The sequence below is a fragment of the Meriones unguiculatus genome, chromosome 14 (genome assembly GCF_030254825.1).
Source record: "Meriones unguiculatus strain TT.TT164.6M chromosome 14, Bangor_MerUng_6.1, whole genome shotgun sequence".
NCBI lineage: Eukaryota > Metazoa > Chordata > Mammalia > Rodentia > Muridae > Meriones > Meriones unguiculatus.
The window spans coordinates 31,385,660-31,411,781 of NC_083361.1; the positions used below are offsets into that span (position 1 = coordinate 31,385,660).

The window sequence follows — 26,122 nt, forward strand, 5'->3', positions numbered from 1 at the left end:
TAATTCCACAAAGCTGCCCCTGACCAAGCTCCATAGCACAAATGCACCCCCACACGCATCACACACACAATAATGCTCCATGGCATGCAGGCACCCCACATGTATCATACACGTGTAATAATAATCATCATTTCAATCATTATAATTAAAATATAAAAGGTTAGTAGTAAAAGTTACTATTATAAAAATAAATAATTTGTAATGTTTTTTCCTTCAATGACTGCCAAGGATAGACTTTATTAGAATCTACTAGAGGCTTTCATATACTTCTTTCCTTTTAAAATTGACAACAGGACTGTCTCTGGCTGGCCAGCTGCTCTAACTGTAAAACACTACGAAACTGTTAAAATCGGTATTGGTATTAATTATAGATTCTTTTGGTTCTTACTCAAGGGAGTTAGAGGCAGGAGTATGTAGCAATTCAACGGTAGCCTCAGTTATATGGCAATTTTGAAGCCAGCCTAGGCTACCAAAGACCTTGTCTCAAAGATAAAAATGAAATATCCTTCTAATGTCTATTTTTGTATAAGTGAAAATCTTGGAGAATAGGGCAATCTGACTTCCTAATTGGCAGCTGCTACAATCTCCCTTGCTCTAGTTCCTTTAGCAAAAGAGCTGTCAGTCAAGCAGACAGCCAAACCGCACTTACACCACTGGACATCTGGAACACGCTGCAGCTGCCTTGGGGAAGCAACACAATGACTCCAACTGCTTGGCGGATACCCAGAAATGAAAACATATGTCCATACAAAAAAACAGGATGTAGCACACTGTTCATAACAAATTCAAATGAAAATGATCAAAACATGCACCAACTGAATGGACAAATAAAATGTGATACAAATATATCCATAAAATGGAGTATTATTCAGCAATAAAGAAATGAGATACAAACACACATCCATATGGATGAACCCTGAAAACATTACCATAGGAGCAACAAAAAAAATTTCTCGTATAGTCCATTTACACTAAATGTTCAGATGTCTAAAATACCAAACCCATAAAGAAAGCAAGTAGGAAGCTAGGTATGGTGGGGAACACCTGTAATCCCAGCATTTAGGAGGTAGAGACAAAAAGATCTAGAATTCAAAGTCATATATTATATATATAACAAGTTCAAGGACAGCCTTGAACAACAAAAGTAAAGGAAAATGAGAATGGTATGAAGGAGAGGAAGAAAATGAAAAGTGACTCTTAGAGAATATTTGGTTTCTTGGGAAACAGCTCTAAATTAGACTATGGTGACTGTTGCAAATATGAATATGCTGCAAGTCATTCAGTTACACACTTTAAATAATATGTGGATCAAATGTTATATGAATTATATCTCAATGAAGCTACTTTTTTAAGACAGGGTTTCATACACTCCAGAATGGTCCTGAACTTGGCTATGCAGCCAAGGGTAAGCCTGAGCTCCCTACCTTCCTGCCTCCACCATCTAAGTGCCAGGATAAAGACATGAGCCACCACACCCAACTATAAAGATACTTGTTAAATAGAGAAGTATTTCATTATTCAAGTTAAAAATGTTAAAGCGCCAGTGTGGTGGTGCATGTCTGAAACCCCAGCACTCAGGAGGCAGAGGCAGACGGATCACTGTGAGTTCAAGGGCACCAACCATGGTCTACAAGGCAACGCCAGGACAGCCAAGACTACAGAGACCCTGTATCAAAACAAAACAAAACAAAACAAAACAACAACAAAAAAAGAAAAACATAAAAGCTCCAGGCACATCTGGTCTACAGAGTGGGTTCCAAGACAACCAATGCTACACAGAGAGACCCTGTCTCCAAAAATCTAAAAAGGAAGGAAGGAAGGAAGGAAGGAAGGAAGGAAGGAAGGAAGGAAGGAAGGAAGGAGAAATTGAAAGCAAAACTTTAAATATAATTACAGTGAATGCTAAATGCTCTGAGCCATCCATTAAAATAAGAAAATGACTACTATTGAAGGAAGGAAGGAAGGAAGGAAGGAAGGAAGGAAGGAAGGAAGGAAGGAAGGAAGGAAGGGAAGCAAAGGAAGGAAGGAAGGGAGGAGAAATTGAAAGCAAAACTTTAAATACAATTAGAGTGAATGCTAAATGCTCTGAACCATCCATTAAAATAAGAAAATTACTACTATTGGTTAAATAATCTGATAAATAAGAGTAGAAATAAAGACATGGGATTTGAAAACATTGAGTTATTGTTCATAACTGATATAAAGTCAGAATGTTAGTACTTGGGACATGAGGGTAATCTGGTTGTGACATCTGTAGCCCATTGATCACCAGGGTTGACCTGGGCTTATATGCCTAGCTAAACAGGTGTTCCCTTCCTTTTTCACTGCTATACTGAAGAAGATGACCTCCATGAACAGAGACTCTCTTCAGCCATGGATTTAAGTGTAGCTGTGTCTCTATGTGACAGCCTTAAAAGAAGTTCTAGGGCTGGAGAGAGGGCTCAGAGGTTAAGAGCACTGTCTGCTCTTCTAAAGGTCATGAGTTCAATTCCCAGCAACTACATGCTGGCTCACAACCATCTATAATGAGATGAGATCTGATGCCCTGTTCTGGTGTACAGGCACACACACAGGCAGAGTATTTAATAAATAAAAATTTAAAAAAAGAAGTTCTCGGCCAGGTATGGTTGGTAAACACCTTTAATCCCAGCTAGAGAGGCAAAGGCAGGAAGGTCTCTGTGAGTTCAAGAACAGCCTGGTAAGTTCTAGAGCAGCCAGAGCCACATAATGAGAAAACCCATCTCACAAACCCAAATAAACAAATAATCCAAATCTTTGGGCCAGAGACAGAATGTCTCTGGTTCAGCAGGTACAGGCACTTGTTGCCAAGCCAAGCAACCTGATATCAATCCTCTGAACACACATGGCAGAAGAAGAGAACCTATTCTATAAGTTGTCCTCTGACCTCCACAATGTGCTATGGCATCAGCTTCTGTGTGTGTGTGTGTGTGTGTGCACAAACATGTGTGTATATACATATTCATGAATGTTAAATTTTTAATCCAAAAACCTCTCACAATATAGCAAGGAAAAGCAACTAAAACTGAGAGAGTCCTGTATCAGCTCCTGGATTTTTTTTATTGTTGTCAATAATGTCACTATAAAGTAAGACTTCTTAATTCAGGTACTCCCACAGAACCAGAAGAAAAATGAGAAAATTTGGAGAGAGTGGCTAAAGTGTTTAAATTATAATGAATGCATTACTAAAGCCAGGAAAATGAAACACCAAAATTAAATTTATACAAATACATACTCCTGGTGCTGGGCATGTAGCTCAGTTAGTCAGATGCTCACCTACCAGGCAGCAAGACTTTGAGTATCATAATTTTAGATTACTGTGATTTAGTATGTTAATCCTCAGTGAAATATTAGTACATTTTATTTTTATTTTTTAGAGAGGAGACATAGTTTCCTGTATCTCAGGCTCTCCTCATACTTGCTGACTAGCTGAGAATATCCACACTTCCTAAGAGCCGGGATGACAGTCTGGCACCACTATGCTTAGTTTATGTCTAAAAAGCTACTCCCATCTGTGTAGTATGTCACCTCTGTATCCAGCAGAGGCTGGTCTTTATTTTTTTAAATGCAGTTTATTCAGGAACCTTGAACAATCCTCGGACCCTGGGGAAAGCCAGCCCACAGCTTAAATAGCCTCTGGGTAGCCAACCCAGGCGTGCCACGTGGGCAATGCAGATAGGTCCACATACATGGAAGCAAGCCAGATCCTCAGCCTTAGCCAAATGTGGAATTGTTCCTGACAGAGAGCACTCACGATCGGGAAGGTGGAAGGCGGAAACCAGCTCCATCTTTAAGGCTATCATTCAGTAGCTCTCTACAGTTCCCCCTTTTTGTTTTAGACGCATCAGGCAAGAGTAGAGGTCTGATCTCTGATATTAGAAATAAATTGGGACTTTGTACAGATGTTCATTTAGGTGTCATCCACCCAAAGAGCATCAGACCCGTCCGATACCTTTTTCTCAGAGGCGGGACCTGGGGAATCAACCCGCATGCAATCAGACATGCTCTTCTCTGGGTCCAAAGCGGCTGACCCTGAGTGCAGTGCTTAGCCTAGCATCCTGAGTGTAACATTTTAGCTTTTTATGGTATCCAACCATGCTTGGGGAGAATGTCCTGCTTCAATGGCTGTAAAGGCCTGAATGATCATGGCTGCATCACACTGTTGTGAGGCTCTAATCTTGCATATATACCACAGGCAAACCAAGGAGACCAACACCAGAAGGCCTGCTAACTCTCCCATGCCCGCCCATTCCTTCAGATGATTCATGGCTGTAGCAATCCATGTTGATAATCCTGTGGCTAGTCCTGCGTTCACTCTGGTAGAATTTACTGTGACAATGGCAAATCTCAGCTGCTCCATCGTAGTATCGAATTCTCCAGTCCAATTACCTAAAATATAACTCGACAATTGTTTAGACAGATTTGCAGCACAGGAAAAATTCTCATGTTATATGCTAGTGACTCAAAGTCCAGCATATTTTCATTGACAGCCAAGTTGAGCGATTTGCCATAGGGTATCAATTTGCTCCTGCACGAGGTCAATCCTCTGATTGAACACCATCAAGCTTCCTTTTAGTTGAGCATTAATTCCTTTATGTACAACTAAGGCATGAGCTACATTGGCTAAATGATTATTCAGGGTCTGAGCAGTCTGCCCAGTATGACGAGGCTGGTCTTTTAAGTCCTTTCGCCATCCCTGTTCTTCCGCCAACACCTGCAAGCAATCATGCTCTGGGGGCTGAATCTCTGGATCTGGTAACAGGGTGGCAGGGTTTAGCCCCGTTGCTGGGGCAAAAGGAATCCTGTCATTATTCAAAAGCAAAGTTTGGTAATGAGTCATGCGCGTATTCATGAGCCAGCAATCAGGTGGCTGTCTGACAACACTCTCAAGGGCATGAGGGGCATAAACAGTAAGATCTTGTCCCAAGGTCAGCTTGTCAGCATCCTTTACCAATGCGGCGACTGCTGCTATTATCCGAAGGCAGGTCGGCCATCCTGCTGCTACTGGATCAAGCTTTTTAGATAGATAAGCTACCGGTCTCTTCCAGGGTCCAATCTTTTGAGTTAACACCCCTTTAGCCATCCCCTGGTTCTCGGCCACATAGAGATGAAAAGGTTTAGTGACATCAGAAAGTTCCAAGGCTGGAGCTGACATTAAAGCCTGTTTAATGTTATCAAATGCAGCCTGTTCATCTTTTCCCCAGGAAAAAGAGTCATTGCCCTTTGTAAGGGCATACAGAGGGGCTGCCATTTCATCGAACCCAGGAATCCATAATCGGCAAAACCCCGCTGTACCAAGAAATTCCCTGTTGTTTTGTAGTTCGTGGAGGGGGAATATGAAACACAGTCTCTTTTCTAGCCTCTGATAACCATCTTTTTCCTTCCTTCAGTATATACCCCAGGTAACTGACCTGTTTCCAGCATATCTGGGCCTTCTTTGCTGATGCTCTATAGCCAAGTTCGCCCAATTCTTGAAACAGTTGGCCGGTGGCTCCGAGACAGGTTTTCTGACAATCTGCAGCTAGTAAGATGTTATCCACATACTGGAGAAGAGTTACCTGAATATTTGTGGCCCGGAAGTGTGCCAGGTCTCGGTGCAGGGCTTCATCAAATATGGTAGGAGAATTCTTAAATCCTTGGGGAAGTCGAGTCCATTTAGTTGGCCCGAGACCCCGGAGTCTGGATCTTTCCATTCAAAAGCAAAAATGTCTTGGCTGGCAGGGCTAAGTTGAAGACAAAAGAATGCATCTTTAAGGTCTAGAACAGTATACCAGGCTCTGTCAGGGGGAAGGGAGCTCAGCAGGTTATACGGGTTGGGGACTGTTGGATGTAAGTCCATAACCTGTTTGTTAACTTCCCTCAGGTCTTGTACAGGCCGATAATCGTTGCTCCCAGGCTTCCAGACCGGCAGTAATGGAGTATTCCAAGCAGATTGACATCTTTTCAAAACCCCTAGGTCAAGGAGTCGCTGTATATGAGGGCGAATCCCATCATGGGCTTCCTTAGACATTGGATACTGCCGCACTGCAACTGGGGCTGCCTGAGGTTTTAGCTCTATCTGGAATGGCGGTTGCTTTCTTGCTTTCCCTAAGCCAGTTTCAGCCCAGGCCTCAGCGTATTTTTTTACCCACCAGTCAATGTCTTTTTCCCCCTCTTTTAAATAGCCGGTATTCATCTTCCAAGTGAATTGTAAGCACGTGAATAGGATCCCCTCTTTTATCTGTAACCTGTGGGTCTTCTGGGTTAAAACAGATGTGGGCTCCTATTTTGGTCAGGATATCCCGTCCTAGCAATGGGTATGGGCAGTCAGGCATGACTAAGAACGAGTGGGATACCCGGCCCACTCCAAGGTCCACTGTTCTTCAGGTAGTCCATGTATATTGCTTACATCCAGTGGCCCCTTGAACCCATGATTTTTTTCCTTTCTTAGCCCCTGAGTCTTGCAACAGAACTGAATGCTGAGTGCCAGTATCCACTAGAAAATGGACCGGCTTCCCCTCCACCTTGAGGGTTACCCGGGGTTCGGGGAGGGGAACCGAACCCCGTCCTCCCTAATCACTGTCATTGTTCAAGGTCAGGACCCTGGTCCCTGTGGCTCGAGAATTCAGCTGCTTCTTCTTCCTTTTGGGGCAATCCCTCCTCCAGTGTCCCGTCTCCTTGCATTAGGCACACTGGTCCTTAGACAAAGGGCCCTTACAGTTGCCAGGAACTCTCTCCCTTTCAGTACGACTTTCCTGAACTACGGTGGCCAGAATCTTAGTCAATTTTTTATCCTGCCTCTTCTCTCTCTCTCTCTCTCTCTCTCTCAATCTTATCTCCTGTTCTTTCTGTTTCCTTTCTTCTTTTTCTTCTTTTGTTTCTCGACTATAGAAGACTTTCTCTGCTACTTGCACTAAATCCTTCAACAACTTATCCTGTAGACCTTCTAATTTCTGAAGTTTCCTACGAATATCCCTAGCTGACTGATCTATGAAAGATACAGCTACTGTTGCCCTGTGCTCATCTGAAGCAAGGTCATAGGGAGTAAACCGGCGGGAACACTTCCATCAGCCGTTCTAAGTAGGCTGCAGGAGATTCCTCCGGCCCCTGGACCACTTCTCTTACCTTAGTCAAATTGGTGGGTCTTCGAGCAGCCCCACGGAGACCCGCCATTAGAGTCTGGCGGTAAACCTTCAAGTGCTGCCTACCCTCTGGTGTATTGTAATCCCAATCAGGACGAGAGAGAGGAAACCCATTATTAATCTCATCGGGGAGAACTGTAGGCCTCCCATCCGCCCCCGGGACATTCTTTCTTGCTTCTAGAAGAACTCGTCCCCTCTCCTCGGTAGTCAGGAGTGTCTGTAAAAGCTGTTGGCAATCATCCCAAGTGGGCTGGTGAGAGAAAAGGACAGATTCAAACAAGTCAGTCAAGGCTTGGGGGTTCTCAGAAAAAGGGGGATTGTGAGCCTTCCAATTGTAGAGATCAGCTGTGGAAAAAGGCCAGTACTGAAGGGGGTGTTGCCCATCCTCATCTGGGAATCCATAGGCTCCTAAGGGGAGAGCCACTGAGTCCAGCTGAGTCGCTTTGCGGCTCTGCGTTCCAGCTGCTGGGCCCCGTTCATTCTGAGGATCAGTTGGTGATTGCAGCAGGACCTCTGGCTGTGTCTGCAGCGCCGATGGTGTCTGTGGCGGCGGCACTGAGGGACCGACAGCTCCTGGTGAAGGACCTGTAAGGGGACTAGGAAAGCTGCATGCTAGCCCCACCCTAGGCCCCGAGGGAGGACTGACAGCCTCCGGGAGACGGTCGGAGGTCTGGCAGGAGAACCGCCAGGGAACTGGCAGGGGTAGGGGCCATGGCTAGAGGATAAAAAGGAGGAGGTCTGCTTCTGGAGAAGCGAGCACTTTCTTTTTCTCCTCTTCCTTAACGGCACAAACAATTGTCGACGGAGTCTCTGTGGGGAGAACAAAGGGGCGCACCCAGGGGGGTGGGTGGCGAACAATATCCTCCCAGGTTAGGACATAAGGTACCTGATCAGGATGGCCCCCCTGTGCTTGGAGGGTCTTAGTCTTAACAGCAAGAATCGTGTCAAGGTGAAAGGTGCCCTCCGGTGGCCATCCAACCTGAAAAGCAGGCCATTCCGAGGAACAAAAGGCCTGCAACTTCGCTTTTCTAACTTCCACTGAAAGGTTATGTGCCCTATATTTCACTTCCGAGAAATGGTCAAGGGTGAGGGATAAGGGTGTAGTCACAGTCTGTCCCATAATGAAATCTTCCATCAGAAAAGTCAGAGAGGCAACAAGAACAGAGACAAAAAGAACCAAACAAGCAATCAGACAAGGACGTCCTTGCGGGTGATACCACAGTGCCCTAAGGGAACGGCTCCCCGGCCAGTCTCTACGAAAATCAGACTCAGACAGGAAGAGGACCGTCTCTGATCCAACCTCCCAACAAATGGAACCTGGGGCGTCCCCCAGCTTCCTGGCATTCGATATCTGACGCATCCGTCAATCGAAATGGCCTAATCAAACAACCAAGACGGTTCAGACAGGCGCCTAACCAGAACAAAACAGAATCTGCAGAAACCTGAAATCAAACAAACAAAATGACTGACCTGTTTCAGCCTGACCTCCAAGCCTGGTCTGGTGAGGATCGGGAAGGGCCGCGTCGGTTTCCTGGCCGATGCACCACATGCAAAACCTGCACTCCCGGTGCAGGGTCTCCGTACCACTCCCTCCCCCAAAGAGACTCACAGACCGCGGTTTGATGCAAAAGCAAGAGGCAGTTTATTCCGATCGCGATGGGGGTCGTCCCTTCAAAGCAGGAAACGACCCCGAGCATACAAAGCACAGAATTTTTATACCTAAAAATCAGGCCTTTACATTGATTAGTCAGCAGAAAAGATAGCAGTAATGTGGGCTGGCAGCTGTAGCGGGCAGCTTACAGCTCCAAGGACAGTCCTCCCATCTTTTCCATCTCTCGGTTCTGTAGCGGGCCACTTACAGCTTCAAGGACAGTCCTCCCATCTCTCCCATCTCTAGGATTTAGCAGCCCTAAATCGCCTGACTTGTTTTTCTTTCTTAGCTGGCCCTTATTCAAGGTCCAGTTGTTTTTCTTTCTAATTTGGGATGGTCCCATTTCTCAGAAGCTCTGGGAATGAGCAAGTCCAGGTGCAGGCGACACCGGGGCCGGGTCGTCCTCATAAACTGGGCTCTCAGGTGAGGACACTTCTCCAGGACCGAGATAGCCAGGACACTCTCGGAGGCGCTGTGATGGGCAGTTCCACCGCGGGCAGAGCCAGGGCCCACTCCCAGCTGAAGAGCTGCTGACCAGAGACAGCGGAGGCCTCGCCCAAGACGCGGAACACCCACGGCTCTCCCCAGCTGCTGCCCTAGGCCTGCGCCAGCCAACCCGGCCCCGCCCCGGTACCTGAGCGTGGGCCCGATGCAGGCCGCGTCTGTGCTCTCGATCTCCCTCAGGATCCGCTCATGCTCCGCCGCCATCTTCAGGCTCTCCTCCGCCATCTTCGCCCGCTCCATCGTAAGGCACTGTCATGCGGCCCTCACTCAAAGAGAACCCCTCCATCCCTCAGCCTAGCCTGCGGACGCTGGGCCAGCACCCCACAGCGCGACCCCGCCCTCGGTTGCCACGCCCCCTAGCGTCAACCCGGCCGCAAGCGTCGCGCACAGCCCGCTGGGATTGGAAGTTCCCTATATTAAGCTGAGTAAGGATATTTGTCCATTCATGCCTTGAATCTATGCCAATTGCTGGTGTCTTGGTAGAAATCCACAGCACTTTACCGCACGTGTAGACAGTGACACCAAGTCAGTCAATAGCATTAATTCAGCACATTTTTTTCTAAACGAGTATAGGTCATTTTGATTATACTTATGTCTGTAAACTACATGTGTGCGTGGTCCCCAAGGAAGTCAGGACAGAGGGCCAGATCACCTGGGACTGGAGTTACAGACGTTGTGAGGCGACTTGTGGGTGCAGGAAATTGAACCTCGATAGTCTCTTACAGGCTGAACCTTCTCTCCGGCCTCTAAAGATAAAGCTCCGGCTGGCCTTGAACTCATGATTGTCCTGCCTGCACCTTTTTTTTTTTTTTACATTATAATATAATTACAATATTTCTCCCTTCCCTTTCGTCTCTCCAAAGCCTCCCATGTAACCCTCTCCTTCGAATTCATGGCCTCTTTTTTCACTGCTATTGCATGCCTATACTTACATGGATAAACATGCATTCCGAAGTATGCTCAATCTGTATAATGTCCCTTGTATGTAGACTTTCAGGGCTAAATGTGTTTGCCTCCACACCTTAACCATATCCTATGAGCAAGGCCTACCAGTTTTTGTTTTCTTTTTTGTTTGTTTGTCGTTTGCTTTTATTTTTGCTTTTTTGAGACAGGGTCTCATTTAGGCAGCCCTAGATGAACTGACCCAAACAAGGCCACACCTACTCCAACAGGGCCACACCTCCTAATAGTGCCATTCCCTGTGAGCCAAGCATTCAACCACATGAGTCTGTGGGAGCCATTCCTATTCGAACCACCACAGAAGGGACTTGGGGAGCAGGGTACAATCAATTTACTGGTGTGGGGGCTTTATAATGGACCTATGGCAAAATCTAGGTGTGCTGGCTAGTTTTTTGTCAACTTGATGCAAGCTAAATTCATCTGAAAGGAGGAACCCTCAATTGAGAATATGCCTGCACTAAGACTGAGCTGTAGGTAAACCTGTAGGGCATTTTCTTCCTGATTGCTGTGGGAGGGCCCAGCCCATTGTGGTTGGTGCCACCCCTGGGCTAGTGGTCCTGTGTGCTCTAAGAAAGCAGGTTGAGCAATCTGGGAGGAGAAGCTAGCAAGCTATATTCCTTCACGACCTCTACATCGGACCCAGCAAAGAGAATCTGAGGACTGATGCTTTGGGGACCCTGCCCTACCTGAACATTTTCTCCCTCCTGTTCTCCTGGCAGTGTGACACCAGCAAGGGCCCTCCCTAGAGTCTGACCTCATTGGGTCTCCTGGGTTGTGATGTCAGCTGCTGCTATGCCTGGTCCCTGAGTCTCCAGCCACACTGACATCACCCCTGTTGTCTTGGGCTCTCTGGTTGCCTGAGAAAATTTTTCATGATTGAAATCCATATTTGAGAGTCCATTTCTCCCTTAGAATCTCATCCCATGTGGGGGCAATTTTTCTCTGTCTCACCCTGACGTCTGTCCCCTAAATTATAAGCTCCACTCAGTACTTTGCTCCACTAAAAAACTGCCTGGAATCTTTGACATGGGACTCTAAACTGGGAAACACTGGGGATTAAAAACAAGAAAAACAATAGGTTCCCTAGCGATCTTTGTCAGACTGTAAGAGGGAGAATTTGAGCAGGAAGAAAATAGGACATCTTGTTAACTTTTCTAGTATCTGACCTTGGCAAGGCTGTCCCTGTTTAGTGCTGGAGGTTCAAAGTGCTTTCTGAGATTATGAATTACTTCTCTGCTCTAATTACTGCTGCATGTCCTAGGATCTGTAGAGATGTGTCTTTTGGTATGCTTATCAGCTGGGGGCTGGCAATCCCATGTAGCTTCAGGATGGAGCTGCTCAAGGTAAATCAGAGTTAGGACTTTCAGCCAATCCCAGGGGAGCAGGCAAAGGTCTGAGCTGATCTTTAGCAAACAATGTAATAAAGCCTCCATAAAACCCAACAGGACAGGTTATTACAGGAGCAGCCAGGTGCTGAACACACAGAAATTCCTGGTTAAGTGCTATGTCTGCCGCTACAGAGGGGCTTAGACACATTCCTCCACAGCTTCTTCTACCCCTGGCGTAAGGCAACCAGAGTGATAGACTTATGACCCGGGTTGTAACTTCACTAAGCAGCTGAACTCCTACTGTGTGGTAACCCGGAGGTGGGGCAGTACAGCAAGATCAGCTGCCTGCCAATCAGGCACAGAGCAACAAAGCTATACCTTGATATATCTTGAACCATCCCTAAACTGCTGAGATCAGAGAGTCCTCCCTGTGAAAGCTGGCTGTCGTGTGCCAGCTTCTCCCACTGCAAATGACAAGGGCGACCACAAGGTATTCCATCTGAAATCTGTCCTAACGCTTCTCTATTAAACCTGAAGAGAATCTTTATTATTTAAAAATAGTTAGTGACCGGTTGCTGGGAGGCCCCAAAACTTGTGTTGAAACATCCAGTGCTAAGGAACTGGAGAGCTGGCTCAGCAGTTAAGTGCACTCACAGTTTTTGCAGAGGACCCAGGTGCCCTTCTCAGAATCCATATGATGGCTCAAAACCTTCTGTTCCTCCAGTTTCAGGGAATCTAGCACTCTCTCTGGCCTTCACAGGCACCGTGCATGCACACGGTACGTATACATACAGACAGACCCCTCCATGATATGGCTAAGGGAAAAGTGTTTATTGTGCATAGGAGAAGAGAACATCCAGAGGCATCTGGAAGAGTCCAAAAACAGAGAGAAAGTAGTAGATTGAACATGGCCATCAGACTGGACCTGTCAGGGATAGAAGCAGGAGCAGAGAGGAAAAAAATAAAGGGGGAGAGGGGGGAGACAGAAGACAGAGGCAGACAGGCAGACAGACAGACAGACAGAAAGTAGCCAAAGTAGCAGGGTTATAAGGAGGATGAGTGGTGGAGGGGAGGGAAGCCTGTGAGCTGGAAGGAGTTTAGGGGAGGGGAGGAGGTGAGAAAGGCTAGGGGGATACATGGACTTTGGAATGTGTAACAGGTACCTGTGATGCTGAAGGACCCTGAAGATGGACATGCACTTTGCTGTGCTAATAGGCACTGCAGAGAGCCATTTGTCCCTTGTGGAATTTAGGGAAAGAGAGTTTCCTTTGGAGCTGACAACTCACACACATACAATACAAGTAAGATAATGAACTCCCAGTGCTAGTCCCTATCACTCATGCACAAGCAGACAAAGGGTTTAGCAGTGTCAGAAATTACCACAGCTAAGTGGCACAGATGTGCCTGTTCTAGGATGCCCATGGATGTGTCAGTTTTCGGGATTCTCTGGTTCCTTCAAGGCCTTGTACAGGAATATATATTTAGCTATCATGTTGAGCTGGGGAATCTAGATTCTAGAAGATCCTCTATGGCCAAGAACTCCCTCAGCTGTTTTATGGCTGGGGTTTCTGATGATAAGGAGCCACTCCTAAAGTGACTAGAAAGGCTCCTTTTGCTTGGCGTTAGCATTAAATCACAGGAATTGGAGATATGGGCCTTAGAGAGGGAAACATTACATTCAAGTGAGGCTAGCTTTAAAGAGTTATATTGTGCAGGTTTTTTTTTTAAGATCTTGAAAAATTGAATTCAATTCCTCTCTTAGTCATGTGAGAAAACACAACATAGAAACATACTAGATGAAGAAAGCAGGCTTCATGCCACCCAGAATCTGTTGGTGTCTTAATCTTGACTTGGCAACCTCCAGCAGCACAAATAATCAACTTCTATTTCTTTCATATCTTATCAAAACAGGTGTTTTTAAAGGTCAGGAAGAAAACAGAATACCTGGCTACAGCTCCATCACCCACAGCTGAGAAGGATGATTTGCTGTGTAGACAATTCAGGTGGCATTTGGCTTTGTTTTGTTTCTGTTTTTCCAGACAGGGTTTCTCTGCAGGGCCTTGGATGTCCTGGATGTCACTCTATAAACCAGGCTGGCCTCAAACTCACATATCCACCAGCCTCTGCCTCCCACATGCTGGAAATAAAAACATGCCATCACAGTCCAACAATATTTTTTCCTGCTCATTTTCAATATATTAACTCACTGGCTTCTGGGATACTGAGAATGAGGTAATGCATGAGAGTACAGGTGCCCCTTGTAGAGGCATATTGAGTTTGATTATTTGGCTCCCAGTTACTCTTTAGGAAGGATTAGGAAGTGTGGCCTTCTTAAAAATGTGTGTCACTGGGGGTGGGCTTTGAGGTTTCAAAAGTGCAAGCCAGGCCCCATCTCTATCTCTCTGTCACTCTCTTTCTGTGTGTCTTCATCTCTCTATATCTCTACCTCTCTGTTCCTCTCTCTGTCTCTGTCTCTCTGTCTGTCTCTGTCTCCCTCTCTCTGACTGCAGATGGAGGTGTAGAGTCCTAGCTCCTGCTCCAGTGCCATGCCTGCCATGCCTGCCATGCCTGCCTGCCTGTCTCCTGCCAGGCTTCCTACTGTGATGGTCCTGGACTAGCACTTCAAACTGTGAGCAAGCCCTCATTTACATCCTTTTCTTTTACAAACAGCTGTGGTCATAGTGTATCTTCACAGTAATAGAAAAAGAAACTAGGACAGTGGATGTCTCAGCAGCCCCAATCTGGTGCTGGAGTCCCAAGGAGGTCCTAGGGAGCTGCCAATTTTCAGTGCACGTTGGAATCCAGAAGTAGCTTCTGACACGAGCTAAGGGAGGGCACAGAACAATTGTCGGTGAGAGTTACAACAAGCAGACAGAAAAGCAAAAGCTTCCTTCTTCTGTGTCTTTTTTGGACTACCTTTGGAAGGTTTGACTCATTTAGGGTGGGTCTTCTGCTTCAAAATATCCAGACTTAGGGTGAGTCTCCACTTCAAATAATTCAACCAAGGAAAATCCCTCTCATGTGCACCAGCTGCCTGGGTTAATCATATGTCTAAAAAGTATTTCTTTATTCACTTTAGGGCCTGATTGCAGCACTCTTCCTTACACTTTTCCTTAAGCTTTTCATGTTTGGGGAAAGGCAGTGGGTAACAGAATCTTCATGGTCCAGCAACAAAGACCTCCAGGTTCCTTTCTGTTTTGCCAAGGTGGTGTGACTTCCAAAAATCTAATATCTGATTACAGAACTGGCAAGTTAAGCTTTGGTGCCCATTGCTGATTGGTGTATCTGTGTCTCCCTTTCATTGTGTGATGGTTTAGTTAACTAGACTTGCTAGCCAGTGCTTAAGTGAATGGTGTGTAGACATGTGTTGCCTTCAGTTGGCATGCATGTTCTCTAAAGAGTGAACATCCTCCTTGACCTCCTGTAAACTTCCACCCAGTTTCTCTGGTGTATGTGCTGCAGCTTGGGTGGATGCTGTGAGGTCCCGTTAATGTGTAAAGGTGATGACTTTTGGAGGGAGGTGACAGCAGCCTAGCTTCAGGAGCATGGAACTGGCTGATCAGCCCTCCATCCTCAAGCGTTGTCACACGCACTTGTGGCTATGCCCCATGTCTAACAGCAACCATTAACTTATGAAGCATTGGGAACCCAGGTCATGCAGAAAACAAAAGCGGTCCTTTCTCACTTTCTCTTTGCTATTGCTTTTGTATTTGGTGAGGCAGGGTCTCCTGTAGCACAGGCTGGTATCAGCATCCCTGTGTGGCCAAAGAGGACTTGAACTGATCCTCCTGCCTCCACTTTTCTAGGTTTTTTAACTGCCACGTGTTCACCTTTCTGAGACTTTCCTGACTTTCACTACGACCTCCTAAGGTCTATCATCTGACCCTTGAAGGACTCTCAGTCAGGGCACAGCTAGTTGTATCATGTCTGGATGGAGTGTGTGTGTGTGTTTGTGTCCTCCTTAAGGTTTGGGTGTCAAGTCCCACAAAGAATCAAGAGTTTGAACATGATTCAAACCAGGTGGCACCAGGTGGGGCAAACTGTGGACCTTGGGCAGTGGGCCTAGCAGGATGAGGTGGCTCCCTGGGCATCACTGGGGACAGACACTTGAGTGTAACCAGCTTCCTCAGCCCCCTACCGCCCCACTGCCCAAGACCAGCTTTTCTATCTCTGAATGTAGGGAACCGAGGGGGATGTGCCTAGGGATCATTGATCCATTCCTTGCTCTGACATCACAAGGAGCCATTGTGACACATATCCACTTAAGGCTCTGGCTGAGCCTGCTTCCTGTCTTACAGAGCAGAAGCTCTTGTTGGTTGGAGAGCAAGTGGACTTCTGCACTCTTGAAAGATTATACTCGCACTTTCACAAGCCGTTTTGACCACCATATAGTAAGTTCCTTCTGTTCTCTAACCTACAATATTTTATTATGTTTGTTTAATATACATAAACTCTCCTCCTATTCCATCCCTCTCACACGCTCACACCATTCTCCACTCCTCCTGTCTCACAGAGCAGAGCAACTGGACTTCTGTGCTCATGACAGAACATACTTGGACTTTTAGAAGATTTTGGACCATCATATAATAAGTTCCTTCTGTTTTCTATCTGAGAACATTTTATTATGTTTATTTACTAAACAGGAACTCTCTTCCAATTCATGAGATGGAGCCTCTCGGTTTTAAAAGAGAGATTTATTTAGGGTGGGGTAGTCTGGAGAGATGGCCCATCAGTTTAAGAGCATATACTCTTGGAACTAGGTTTGATGTCCAGACCTTCTGTGCGAGATCATAACTACCTGTAGGATCTGATGCCCTCATGTGAATAACATTATATGGAAAGATATTATTACTATTGATGTGATGTGTAGTAGCAGTGAGTGCACTTGTGTGTGGGTGTGTGCACACGTGTATGGATGCCCTCAGAGGGCAGTGGTGTAGGATCTCCTAGAGCTGGGATTGGAGCAATTGTGAGCCACCTGACCTGGGTCCTGAGAACCAAATATAGGTAGGTCCTCTGCAGAGCTAGTTGTACCTGGACTCATTGGATGGTTCCCCAGCCTGGACACGCTGCGTTTCTGGGGTGTCTGTTGTCCTATATATTTCTCTTGCATCTAATTTTATTAGTGCCTTCTCTCTCACAGTACATGTGAGCTCACGGTTAGAGGATGACTGTTTTTTCTTATCAGTGGCTCTTAGTTTCTAGAATCCTTTGGTTTGTTCTTCCAGTTTGCAATTGATTCCTGTCAAACCAATCTGTCATATTTTGCTGTAAACTGCTTTGGAACATACTTCATTCTTGTCTATCTAAGCGTTTAAGTACCCAGTTAGGTGGTCTGAAATGTGTCTGACCTCTTCCTTCCTTCTTTTCCTAGTCTTTTGGAGGTAGGAATTCATAGCTCTAAATACTCTCTTAGGGCCTGATTTTAACTCTGTCAACTTTCTCATTGAAAGTTTGGTTCTAGCCGTATGAAGGAGGAGGGCCTGACTCTGAAGCAGGGCATGAAGGCCAGCTCCTCTGTGGAGGACCCCTTCACCACTGACTACAAGATGATGATGAGACTGGGACATGGACACTTTTCAGAAGTCAAACTGGCCTTCCATGTGCCCACTGTGACCTGTGTGGCTGTAAAAATCCTTAGAACTAAGAAGAACAACTCGATTTTTAACAGTGAAATCGGCATTATGAAATCCCTGAACTATCCTAATATCGTCAGGCTGTTTCATGTGTCGAGACGGCAGAGACCACCTACCTGGTGATGGAGCACGCCTCCGAGGGAGAGCTGATGCGGCGCATCCTAGAAAGGGGGTCCTTACAGGAGAGCGAGGCTCAAAGGATATTTACGCAGATCGTACATGCAGTGTTATTGTCACGATAATCAAGTTGTCCACAGAGACATTAAAGCCACAAATATTCTCTTGGACTGCAGGGGGAACGCCAAGCTGATCAATTTTAGCCTCGCTATCAAAGTAACTCCTGGGTTTCTGCAGCACTCGGCCCTATTGTGCCCCAAAACTCTTTGCACAGGAGGAATATGAAGCTTACCCCATTGATGTGTGGTGTTTGGGGGTTCTCCTTTTCCTTGTGGTGGCCAGGCGCTTCCCTTTCCAAGCTAACTCTTTTGCAGGCATGAAGAATGAGGTCACCTCGGGCAACTTTCGAATTCCTCTCACCATGTTTCCATCGATATTTTCAATGTCATCTTCGATCTACTGAGAATCAATCCCGGCAGGAGACCCACCATCAAGGACATCATGAGGTACCCCATGATCAGGGCCAGTGAGGCACGTTCGCCACCTATAGTGTCCACCCATAGCTTCCTAGGTACCCTGAGCCCTAACATTGTCGGGACCATGAGAGTCATGGGCTATAAGCCAGAAGAAATCATTGAGTCTCTCAGAGATCAAAAGTACAATGAGGTGATGGCAACTTACCTCATACTGCAACACCAGTCACCTGGGGGAGACTATGGTCACAACCAGGTGAATCCTGTAAAACCCAGACAGCCAGGCACTGTCCTCCACCTGAAAGATCCTCATACTTTTCCTGGGTCTCTAAAGAGAGCTGAGCCTGTTTCCTACACCTTCACCTTGCCATCTAAGGCCCAGGAAAAAGAAGAGGAGCATTATTCCAGGCACCTTCCCAGATGCCATAGCATGTCTGCCACCCTGTGCTGCCAGCCAGACACACATCCTCTCCACCTATCCCACCTGGGCTGTCCTGTTGCTAAGTCCCCTAAGGGCAGCATCCTGGAAATGAGTGTTTATTTCTCACAGGTTCGGTCATGTGACAGCCTCACTTAAAGTGACCATCCATCTCAGGCTCTATACATCAACTCTTCTAGACCAACACAGAATGAGATTACAAGTGACACAGAGAGCAATATGTCCTGCAGTCACTAGGAGGAACACTGGAGTCTCCTGGAGGAAAAGGAGAGCTGAAGCCTCTTCTCTGAGGATTTATCAGAGATGATGGCATTCATATACGTAGAGTCGACCATCGTTGCAGAGGAAAAGACCCTAACGCAAGAAGATATCAAGCAGCAGGAAGCAATCATTGCCCTGAAAGTAAGCATCACCAAGGAGGACACCATCATAGAAGAGAACAAGGAGAACACCATCATACCAGATACCATCACACTGAAAGAGATCGAGGAGGACACCATAACACCGAAAGAGATGAAGAACACCATCATAACAGATATTATCACACCGGAAGAGATCGAGAACACCATCATACCAGACACCATCACACCAAAAGAGATTGAGGAGGACACCATCATACCAGATATCATCATACCAGGTACCATCACAAAAAGAGAGATCGAGGAGGACACTATCATACCAGACACCATCACATCAAAAGAGATCAAGGAAGACATCATACCAGACACCATCATACCAGATAACATCACATCAGGAGAGATCGCGGAAGACATCATCATTCTAGATACCATCACACTGAAAGAGATCGAGGAGGACACCATCATACAAGACAATATCATACCAGATAATATCACACTGAAACAGATCAAGGAGGACACAATCAAACCAGACACCATCATACCAGATAACATCACACTGAAAGAGATCAAGGAGGACACCATCATACCAGATACCATCATGCCAGGTACAATCACACCAAGAGAGATCGGGAAGGACACCATCATATCAGACACATTCACACTGAAAGAGATTGAGGAGGACAGCATCATACATGACACCATCACACCGAAAGAGATCAAGGAGGACACCATCATACCAGATACCATCACACCAAGAGAGATCGAGGAGGACACCATCATACCACACTATCATACCAGATAATATCACACCGAAAAAGATCAAGGATGAAACCATCATACCAGACAACATCATACCAGATAACATCAAACCAAAAGATCAAGGACAACACCATCATACCAGACACCATCATACCAGGTACAATCACACCAAGAGAGATTGAGGAGGACACCATTATACCTGACACCATCACACCGAATGATATCAAGGAAGACACCATCATATCAGATAAAATCATACCAAAGAGATTGAGGAGGACACCATCATACCAGATACCATCACAGCAAGAGAGATTGAGGAGGACACCATCATACCGACACCATCACACTGAAAGAGATCAAGGAAGACACCATCATATCAGATAACATCATACCAAAGAGATTGAGGAGGACACCATCATACCAGATACCATCACACTAAGAGAGGTTGAGGAGACACCATCATACCAGATCCCATCACACCAAAAGAGATCGAGGAGGACACCATCATACCAGATAACATCACACTGAAAGAGATCAAGGAGACACCATCATATCAGATAACATCATACCAAAGAGATTGAGGAGGACACCATCATACCAGACACCATCACACTGAAAGAGATCAAGGAAGACACCATCATATCAGATAACATCATACCAAAGAGATTGAGGAGGACACCATCATACCAGATACCATCACACTAAGAGAGGTTGAGGAGACACCATCATACCAGATCCCATCACACCAAAAGAGATCGAGGAGGACACCATCATACCAGATAACATCACACTGAAAGAGATCAAGGAGGACACCATCATATCAGATAACATCATACCAAAGAGATTGAGGAGGATACCATCATACCAGATACCATCACAGCAAGAGAGATTGAGGAGGACACCATCATACCAGACATCATCACACTGAAAGAGATCAAGGAAGACACCATCATATCAGATAACATCATACCAAAGAGATTGAGGAGGACACCATCATACCAGACACCATCACACTGAAAGAGATAAAGGAAGACACCATCATATCAGATAACATCATACCAAAGAGATTGAGGAGGACACCATCATACCAGATACCATCACACTAAGAGAGGTTGAGGAGACACGATCATGCCATATTCCATCACACCAAAAAGATCAGGGAGGACACCATCATACCAGACACCATACCAGATAGCATCACACTGAAAGAGATCAAGGAGGACACCATCATACCAGACAACATCATACCAGGTACCATCATACCAAGAGAGATTAAGGAGGATACCTTCATACCTGATACCATCACATTGAAAGACATCAAGGAATATACCAATACCAGATACCATCATATCAGAAGCGATCAAGGAGGGCACAGTCATACCACACATCATCAAAGCAGGTACCATCACACCAAGAGTAATCGAGGACTACACCATCATTCCAGGCACCATCAACACTGAAAGAGATCAAGGAAGACTCCATGATACCAGATAAAATCAAACCAAATGAGATCAAGCAGGACACCATCATACCAGATACCATCACACCAAAAGAGATCAAGGAGGACACCATCATACCAGATACCATCACACTAAAAGAGATCAAGGAAGAAACCATCATACCAAATACCATCACACCAAGAGAGATTGAGAAGGACACCATCATGCCAGATACCATCATACCAAAAGAGATTGAGGAGGAAACCATCATACCAGATAACATCATACCAAAGGAGATTGAGGAGGACACCATCATACCTGACACCATCACAGCGAAAGATATCAAGGAAGACACCATCATACCAAAAGAGATCGAGGAGGACAGCATCATATAAGACAATATCATACCAGATAATATCACACCGAAACAGATCAAGGTGGATACAATCATATCAGATACCATCATACCAGATAACATCACACTGAAAGAGATCAAGAAGGACACCATCATACAGATACCATCATAACAAATATCATCACACCAACAGAGATTGAGGAAGACATCATCCCAGATACCATCATACCGAAAGAGATTGAGGAGGACACCATCATACCTGACTCCATCACACCAAAAGAGATCAAGGAGGACACCATCATACCTGACTCCATCACACCAAAAGAGATCAAGGAGGACACCATCATACCAGATACCATCATACCAAAAGAGATTGAGGAGGACACCATCATACCTGACTCCATCACACCAAAAGAGATCAAGGAGGACACCATCATACCAGATACCATCATACCAAAAGAGATTGAGGAGGACACCATCATACCTGACACCATCATACCAAATGATATCAAGGAAGACACCATCAAAGCAGATAACATCACACCGAAAGAGATCAAGGAGGACACCATTATATGAGAAACCATCACACCAAGAGAGACCAAGGAGCACACCATCATACCAGACACCATGATACCAGGTACCATCACAGCGAGAGAGATTGAGAAGGACACCATCATACCAGACACCATCACACCGATGGAGATCAAGGAAGACACCATCATACCAGATAACATCACACCAAAAGGGATCAAGGAGGACACCATCATACCAGACATCATCATACCAGATAACATCACACCAAAAGAGACCAAGGAGCACACCATCATACCAGACACCATGATACCAGGTACCATCACAGCAAGAGAGATTGAGGAGGACACCATCATACCAGTACCATCATACCAAAAGAGATTGAGGAGGGCACCATCATAAAAGACAATATCATACCAGATAATATCACACCGAAAGAGATCAAGGATACAATCATACCAGACACCATCATACCAGATAACATCACACCAAAAGAGTTCAAGGAGGACACCATCATACCAGATATGATTAACCATCATACCAGACACTGTCATACCAGATAATATCACACTGAAAGAGATCAAGGCTAACACCTCATACCAGGTACCATCACACCAAGAGAGATTGAGGAGGACACCATCATACCAGATACCATCAAAGCAAAAGAGATCGAGGAAGACACCATCATACCAGATAATATCACATCGAAAGAGATCAAGGAGGACACCATCACACCAGACACCATCATACCAGATAACATCACACCGAAAGAGATCAAGGAGGACACCATCACACCAGACACCATCATACCAGATCACACCGAAAGAGATCAAGGGGGACACCATCATACTAAGGACACCATCATACCAGACACCATTACACCGAAAGAGATCCAGGAAGACACCATCATACCAGATAACATCACACCAAAAGAGATCAAGGAGGACACCATCATTCCAGACACCATCCTACTAGGTACCATCACAGCAAGAGAGATTGAGGAGGATACCATCATACCTTACACCATCACACCAAAAGAGATCAAGGAAGACACCATTGTACCAGATACCATCATTACAGTTACCATCACACCAAGAGAGATCGAGGAGGACACCATTATACCAGACACCATCACACTGAAAGAGATCAAGGAAGACATCATCATACCAGATAACATCATACCAAAAGAGACTGAGGAGGACACCATCATACCTGACACCATCACACCAATAGAGATTAAGGAAAACTCCATCATACCAGATACCATCATACCAAAAGAGATCATGACGACACCATCATGCCTGAAGAGACCGAGGTGGAAGAGACCAAGTAGGATAACATCACACCTGGCCAGCCTCAGGACGCTGGCACAACTTTCCCCCGCAACCAGCATCATCGCTGGAAACGGATGAAGACAACAATCATGAATGGCCTCAGATATCTGTTTTGCCCCTGCCTGCCACTTGCTAAGACAAAGGCCACTTCATGTAAGAACATGACTCCAATGAAAAGGGACCGTGGAGTCACCCTCAGCACCAGGTGAGTGCATTTACTTCACTTCCTTTTATTCACCTTCCTTCTGTCCTTTGTAACCAATGAGAATTTGCCCACTATGCCACACCTGTGAACCTCTGTCACTTCAGGAAGACCAATGGTGTAGAAATCCCAGAAATGTGACCTCAGGCTTGTTGAGCAAGAAGTGGACTGTATACATATGCTGATAAAGCAGGGAGAAGAGCAGGTGGGACATGAGCAAAGGCAGCAGAGATTGCTTAGAGACCAGTAGGGCACTTTGGTGCTGCAGGGCCAGTGCAGAAAGTTCTGTGTGCTTCAAAGTCAGTAAGAGTCACCTACCTGTGTCTTTTTGCTTTGAAGTCCTAAAGAGGACAAGCCCCATCTTCGTGGCTTGTGGGCCAAGGGTTGGGAATCAGCTTGGATGAGATGTGGAAAGCCTCTCTGGGAAGCCAGGCCAGATGTCCAGGAGCCAGTGTGGTCACGGGAGCCGTCTGCACAGGGCCCACCCCAGTGCAGATCTGTCCAGGTAAAATCCCAGGCAGGAGGGGCTGGCTTTCCACTGGGTCTTCCTCAGAGGGGAAGAGCTGAGGTGCAGAGGTGCCCTAAAGCTCTATGTGAGAGCCCTTGCCCTCTTCCCCAGCCTGCATAAACATCACAGATTGCCCTCTGGGTAGTGATTGTCCTTTACTCCCTGTTTCTTGGCAGGAAACATGATCTTTTCCACAAGGTGAGACTTCTGTCCCTAGTGATATAGTTTCCAGTCTCCCTGTCTCACCTGCCCCAATATACCATCATACCAGATAACATCATACCAGACACCATCACACTGAAAGAGATCAAGCAGGACACCATCCCACTGAAAGAGATCGAGGAGGGCACCATCACACCTAAAAAGATCAAGAAGGACTCCATCACACTGAAAGAGATTGAGGAGGACACCATCATGCCTGAAGAGACCAAGGAGGACAACATCACATCTGGCCAGCCTCAGGACCCTGGCACAGCTCCACCTCTACTGCTTCTACCACCACGGGCTCCGTCATCTCTTTTTTATATCTCACCTACCCCTCCTCACCTATTCTACCACCCACACTGAGGACAAGTCACCCATCCTCACCACGACTTCCACAACTGCTCCTACCACCTTCTCTACCTACGGCACTGCCACCACTGCCACAGTCTCTCTTTCTGCCTCACTGCTACGCCCTCATTCACTTCTGGTATCATTTCTCCCATATCCATCTCCTCCATCATCGCCTCCATCACCAGCTGACAACTAGGCATGGCTCCATCAAGCCTACCAAGAACTCTTAGTAACAAAATCCAGCCAGCCATTTTCTTTGTTTTCTTTTTTCAAATTAATCACCTGCTGATTGCTAGCATGTGTGTGTTTTGGGGGGGGAGAGCATACAAAAGAGCTATGGTGCAATTGAAGGCAAACTTTTGGAATCTGCCCTATCCTCCTGCCTCTAGGTGGATTCCAGGGATTGAACTCAGATTACTAGGCTCACACAGAAAGCTCTTTCCTCGGCTGGCTGACCCCAGCCATAAAAAATTTCTATTCCAGACTCGCAAGTATTTCTCCACAAAGGGCTGAAGGTTTAGGAGTCTGGTGTGGTGGCTTCGAGATGGAAAGGTCATTTGAAAGATTAGAATACAGTTCTTAACTGTGCAGTAGGGAAACCCCAGGCCTACTCTAGGACAAGCCTACACCCTCACTGGTGGTCCTCCAACAAGTCATGCCTGTTCATGCCTCCAAGCCTACTCAGGTTATCTCCTTCACCTCTTGGTTGTTTGACCCCTCTCCCTGGCAGCCTCTTTTGAGCTCCAGTCTCAAGCAGCAGGACTGTGTGTGTCAGGTAGACAGGGCTCCCTGAGGGCAAAGGCATCTGTGTGGTCATCAACAGGCAGTACTGGGGAAATACTGGGCCCAGAACGGTCAAGCCTCCTCAGCGACCAGATGTCCCTTTCCAGCCACCTCCAAGAGGTGATGGCTGATTAGACAGCCATCCCTACTCTGCGCTGGTGGTTCTGACTTCTGGCTTTCCCAGAAGTGTTGGCAGTTGCTCTGGTTCTGTGAGTCTGATGAGGACCCGGAAATGTGCATTTCACGCACATTCCCTGAGTTGTGGTAGTGGAGAGCCTCAGCTGGTCTTCCTCATAGCCAGGGTGCTTTGCTATGGAGTCTGTTTAGTTTAATTTGTCTTCTGTCCCCAGTGGCCTCCTCATCTGAGCTCTATGAGGACAAGAACTTGTAGCCATCCAGATATCCCGTGTGGTCAGCACAGAGCCTAGCCCAGACTGAATGAACATGCAAATCTGAAAATAAAGGGATAGATGGTCTCTGTCCCTAAGCCTTGTACAGCTCCTGAGGTCTCCTTGATCATAGTCCCAGCCCCTTTAGGTATGCACGGGGGCGCTGGGACCCTCGGTCTCTGACAGCACAAAATAAATAAATAAATAAATAAATAAAACAAAACAAAACAAAAAACAACCACCCTTCCTTTTGGGATTGGGAGGAAACCTCTAGGAGGGGCGGAGGCGCAGCTGGAGCCTGGAGCCCTGAGCTGGAGAGGACCCACCTGGCTTATTTTATCTGACTTATAACCTGTTGTCCCATTTTGTTTGCATCAGTGTAGAATGTTGGTATCTCCCACATTTATATCCCTCAGAGTCCTAGAGCACGCCCCTCTCTGTGCCACAGGCTGTGACTAGCTGGTAAAGGCCATGCCATCTCATCATGAGCCTCACCACCGTCATGAGCAGGCATATGTTGTGCAAAGGTTGATGGGGCCTGTGTAGCCCCAGGCAGTTCCTCTAGTGGTGCACTTGGCTCCAGAGTCCTTTTGGCCTGTAGGGCTTCCTGTTCTTCCCCTCTGTCACAGGCAGGTGCTCTGAACACCCTGCCCAGAGACAA

At 46.3% G+C, this 26,122-nt stretch overlaps 1 protein-coding gene and 1 pseudogene across 4 annotated transcripts in view; both read right to left on the minus strand.

The window, feature by feature from the left end:
- LOC132647186 (exocyst complex component 6B-like) overlaps positions 1–9,625 on the minus strand; it is a 60,811-nt gene extending 51,186 nt beyond the window's left edge. For all 4 annotated transcript variants that reach the window (XM_060367091.1, XM_060367087.1, XM_060367090.1 and 1 more), the window contains exon 1: positions 9,425–9,625. In XM_060367091.1, coding sequence (XP_060223074.1) covers positions 9,425–9,534 — 110 coding nt within the window. In that variant the 5' untranslated portion in view covers positions 9,535–9,625. The remainder of the gene's footprint in view (positions 1–9,424) is intronic.
- On the minus strand, positions 2,625–9,425 carry LOC110561081 (uncharacterized; annotated as a pseudogene).
- Positions 9,626–26,122: the final 16,497 nt, after the last annotated feature.